At 33.8% G+C, this 5,143-nt stretch overlaps 1 protein-coding gene across 1 annotated transcript; it reads right to left on the bottom strand.

Moving 5' to 3' along the window:
• Positions 1-2,608: 2,608 nt before the first annotated feature.
• LOC130046561 (C1q-related factor-like) lies at positions 2,609-4,701 on the bottom strand. The gene is made up of 2 exons (XM_056143629.1): positions 4,501-4,701; positions 2,609-3,058 (listed from the first exon to the last, which is right to left on the bottom strand). Exons 1-2 carry the CDS (start codon positions 4,679-4,681, stop codon positions 2,652-2,654), a joined length of 588 nt encoding a protein of 195 aa, XP_055999604.1. The 5' UTR covers positions 4,682-4,701; the 3' UTR covers positions 2,609-2,651.
• Between the last annotated feature and the right edge of the window lie 442 nt (positions 4,702-5,143).

The following is a 5,143-nucleotide window of genomic DNA, read 5'->3' as shown; positions in this document are numbered from 1 at the left end:
AGAGAGAGAGAGAGAGAGAGAGAGAGCGGTATTTTGACTTAAAAAGATTTTCATGTTTTGTTTGTTTATTTTACGTCCTTTCGAGAACTTTTCACTCAAATTGAGAAATCATTACCTGTATGTGAAGTACCACATATAAAACCTATGCTTAGCACTTAAGGCCATAGCATTGCTTTTTTCAACGTGCCAACACCTGTTGTGACACGGGACCTCCCTTTTTTAGGTCACGAAAAGCTGAAGATATCGAATAGTGATCAATTTGCGTAATTTCTATAAAGAATACAAAATATAAAGAGTAGGACAAACACGGACCCCTGGACACAGTCGAGGTGGCATCAGGTGCCTATCTGAAAGACCCGTGATTCTCACTTTTGTCGAAGAGTACATGGGAGAACTCTCATATATTACGTCAAAATTAACGTCAAATTTGGTGACGTCGTCAGGTTAATATATAGTTTTCTGTTGAATATATTACAGTTACTATTGTAGATAAAGAATAACAATGGTCATTTTCATAAATGGCACGTTCTCAAATACCAGATTTAGTATTTTGGTGAATTTCCTTGACAGGGCAGATTTTGGCTAAAACCGTACCTTGTTCTTTGTTAAGTGTCATTTTTACTAACTTTACGTTAATTCGCCCAACCCCTTTTAGATCCGCCACTGACCGGACTTTATATTGTCGCGAAGGTTACAGTCGTATGTTCAACTATATAAAAAAAGTATCAAGCAATGGAACAAAAAGAGGGAATTTATTTCAAAGATACAATATATAAGACAGGTTTAGACTGATGAAACACGGAATTTGTGAAGAAGCGGGACAGCGGAAAACCCACCGGGAAATTGAAGATATTGTATTGAATTGAGAAAGAAGAAAAAAGAAAGAAAAAAACTTAATTTCTAATAAATGTAATACTATAATATTTGACAAATGAATATAGGTATCATTTATCATTTTTGGTCTGGAATTGTATTTTGCTCAATGCACTCTTCCAAAGTTGTACATTTACAAAACAAAGTTACGAATCGCATAAATCAAATGATTTTTTTATCTGTTACTTTGGAAACAAAGCCCGGTGGGTAGTAGTTTTAAATGTTTTCTTAAATGTTTATGGTCCAAATATTATGTTGAAAGTGATTTTTTTACGTAGACCTTGTAAAGCTGCTCAATATGCATTTTTATTGCCATGGCAAACAGATCAAATTTCATTCAAAATTTAAAAAGTGCTATTTTTTTGTGTTTTAAAATATTTTTTTCTACAAATTAGTATAATCTTATAGATAATACTCTTTCTCAAAATTCTACCAGCTTTTTACCTCGCAAGTTTGCCTTGTGTAGTTTTTATACCGCTAGTATTCCCTTTTGTACAAAGATCCCGAACATGTAAAACACCTCAAAATTAAGCCCATCTGGTCAAAAAACGACCCGGGCAAGTTTTTTGAAAAGTCAAGTTTTAAAAGATTAATTCCTACTGAACATACTGATATGCACCATGACCTTATTCGGTACAGGTCAAAATGTCGCAAACCCTACCTTAATTGACAACGAAGACTTAAAACATTGCATGCTCATCAATAAAGATCGGATTGCAATCATATTATTCTCCTGAATCAAAATGTCATTCTGTTATTTTGTATAAAAACATCGCATTTCAAAAACAAAGATGTTTCTATCAATTTCAAAAAATATTGCAAAATTTTAATTTAATACAGTCCTTTATTATTGCTTTGAATGTATGTTTTATTGTGTGTTGGATATACAAAATTAAAGGCATTGGAAACAGGTTCCTGCAACATCAAAAGTAAAGATAACGAACAGTGATAAATATCATAATCTCACTTAAAATGGACTCAAGATCTATTTAATTAAACTTGATTTCGCTGTTAGTATCATCGCATCATTAGCAACATAAATCACTCAATACATAGAATATATACATAATCCTGCCTTCTAACAATACAGATAAAAAAATCTAATAGAAGTAATGGAAATAAATAGCCTTTTTGCACTTGATATCAAATTAGAAAGTAAAATTTTAGGAGACTTGAACTTGAAATAAGTTCGAATACATAACTGAACATAATGAGTAATGTCAATTTCTAAAAATTTCATATGATTGTCAAAGTCTTGTCTTACTATTTCAAATGGAACTAAAAAAGTGAGGGTTTGAGATCAAAATTTTTAGTTATTAGTGAAAATACTGAATGTTGATTTAAAATTTCGAGCAAATCGATTTAAACTTTTCTAAGAATTGGTGTTCTGTTTGTAAAAACATAGCAGCCAAATTTGATAGATTGCAACATTTGATCTAGTTCCAAGTCTCAACTACTTGGATAAAAAATTACAAACCTGAAATCCTTCTGCCAAAAAATATAGTTACTATCAAACCCTTTAAAGATTTGAATTGACACACAATTTTCAATTGGATATGATTCAGTAATAGATGTGTAATATGTTGGTACCAATGGGATCAGTATTGAATCACTAGATACACTGTACTTATTTGTAGCATCCTGCGCAGTTGTGCTCAAAAGCTCAGGAGCCAACTTCCTTAAAATTTCTTAATCTCATTAACTCAGTATACAATCTCATCCTTTATTACAGAAATCTCATGACTTGCAATTTACAATTTCTTATCTGTATCAATTCTTCAGTACAGTAGAGTTCCAGAGAAACCAGAGTAGTGGCCCTGGTGGATGAAGCCGCCTTTCTCAACATTAACTACCTTAACGTGGTCACCTTTTCCTGCTTTTAAAATGACGGTTCTACTAAACTGTTGATAAGATGTTATTTCTTTAGTTGATATATAAGCAGACCCAACCACATTCTTGTTCAGTATAATCTGTATCCATGTTGGCTTAATAGAGAGACAATCGACAACAAACATGTAGGTACCCGTTGCAGGACACGTGAAGATTCCTGATCTGTCGTCATATCCTTTTCCATCATTCGTCAGGATTCCGTCGTATATCGCCGTCTGACCTTTTCCAAGTGTCAGGTGTTTCGATTTAACATAAACAGAAAAACTCACTCGTGGTTTGTGTCTTGAAAGAGTACCTGAAAGAAAAGTAAATTTCACGTTTATGACTTGAAGGAACTCTCACAATGTTGCACTATGCATATCTTTCAGCAAAATGGCTATGGGTCCGCCTTTAGACATGCCTTGTTGCGTTATGAGCATTCCAGTCCATCCGTTTGTATGTATATCCTTCATTTTAACATTATCTTTAGTGCAGTGAGGCATAGAACCGTCAAACTTGGTCGGCTGATCAATCTTGGGGGTAAGGGTGATCATTATCTAAATGTTGGTAGGTGTGGACTCATTTTGGAATTATATGGCTTTAAACATTATCAGAAGTTGAGAAAATGATCTATGGGATATAACATATAAACAACTTTATCTAATAGCTTCTAAATATCATCAGAAAAACCTTACAGTTTTTCAAATTTGCAATACATATATTGATATTTGCAAAGCGTTGCAAATACAAAACCACGACTTTAAACACGATATAAGATAACATCAAACTCTGCTATAAAGATAGTGAATCAAGAAGCAAACCTAAAGTAATCCACCACATGTACCCCGGAGTCGATAAAGCGCTACAAATGTGTTTCACAAATATTCTTTACCTCTGCAATAACGTTTGGCAGATATGTAGGAATCCGTTCAGTTGAAAAGCTTTTAGATTTATATCACAAGCATATTCATTGTATGATTACTTCTTGACGTTGAATTAAATTGGATTACAACAATAGTAAGAGTACATGGGATAAAATACATGTATCAACACTTAGTTACGTCCATTGGCTGTCTTAAGAAATCATATTTCCTACGTTTGCCTTTGTATTTTTCTTATCTCTGGCTTTGAAATGTTGTATTTTCCCAATAAATTGTAGTACACCACAATGCTGCCCAAGGATAGAGCAACACTTAAACGTATATAAAAAAAATCAATAATTAGCTATAATTCACAGTAAATATCTCATACATATGATAGGGTAAATAAAGAAAACACATGGCATATGAGTGAACCCGCAAAGAGACGTAACTCGCGGTGAAGCGTCAGCTATAATTGTTTTCGGGTCAAAGGCTATATCAACAGGGCACCGATAAAAGAAACCATCTCTGGAATCTAGTTTAAACTGATTTTTGCTTTCATCTCTACAAATAAAATTCTAATGGTATGGAAATAACCCATGCTGAACTTTGTGTCAAAAGTTTAAAGATCAAGTAAAGTGGAGAAACCATATATATGGAAGATATTTAAGAAAAAAGATATATATTTATATATATATAAAGAGAGAGAGAGAGAGAGAGAGAGAGAGAGAGAGAGAGAGAGAGAGAGAGAGAGAGAGAGAGAGAGATTTTCACCCGGGTTAGATGTTTTAGTTTTCAGCCTACCTTGATTTGGGTATTTCCGGTAAAGATATTCGTCATTTTGTGGCCATTCTAGTCATTTTGAGAACAATGAATAATGATAATAAGAATACCTTACCCGTTGTCGATAACTGAATGAGTTTTTGCAGTGCTGTAGAATCCAGTTTGACTGTGGCCTCCGCGTTGTTGTAGATCAAAGACTTTAAGGTTTTCAGTCTGGTATCTCCCTGTTTGTCTCCTTCAACAAAACCAAACAAAAAAAGAAACACAAAAGATGATAGGAATAGTGAACCAAGCATGACGTTAGTGTGTCACCAACTGTATAAAAATACACTGGGGATAAAGGATGTTTAAGTATTGTTCAATTTATAAATGATTTTGTGCAATATGTTACAGTCAATTGGATACTTAGATGGTAAATACGTCAACCCAGTGAATGGGGTGCCGTATATCATATCATTAGTGACTGACATTTATATATGTATACCCAGGTTCTATGGTGGGACTTTATATACTTTAAGCCGGGAGAGTTTTTTCTCATGCCACAGCAGCCACAACTGCTGTGAAATGGGGCCAAGCTTTTTGCGAGCTCATCCAAAGGACCGCAATAAAATGCCCGAAAAGTTTTAAGTACTAGTATTAGACCAGGCTTTAACTTTGCAATGAAGAAACGCTGACGATTTAATTGTCCTTTTAACAAAATGTTCAGACATATACTTCTCAGAATTCAAAAGATTTATATGCAACACTTCTTATTCAAG

The sequence above is a fragment of the Ostrea edulis genome, chromosome 7 (genome assembly GCF_947568905.1).
Source record: "Ostrea edulis chromosome 7, xbOstEdul1.1, whole genome shotgun sequence".
Lineage (NCBI taxonomy): Eukaryota > Metazoa > Mollusca > Bivalvia > Ostreida > Ostreidae > Ostrea > Ostrea edulis.
The sequence above is the reverse complement of the archived record's forward strand: the minus strand, read 5'-3'. Positions and strand labels throughout refer to the sequence as shown.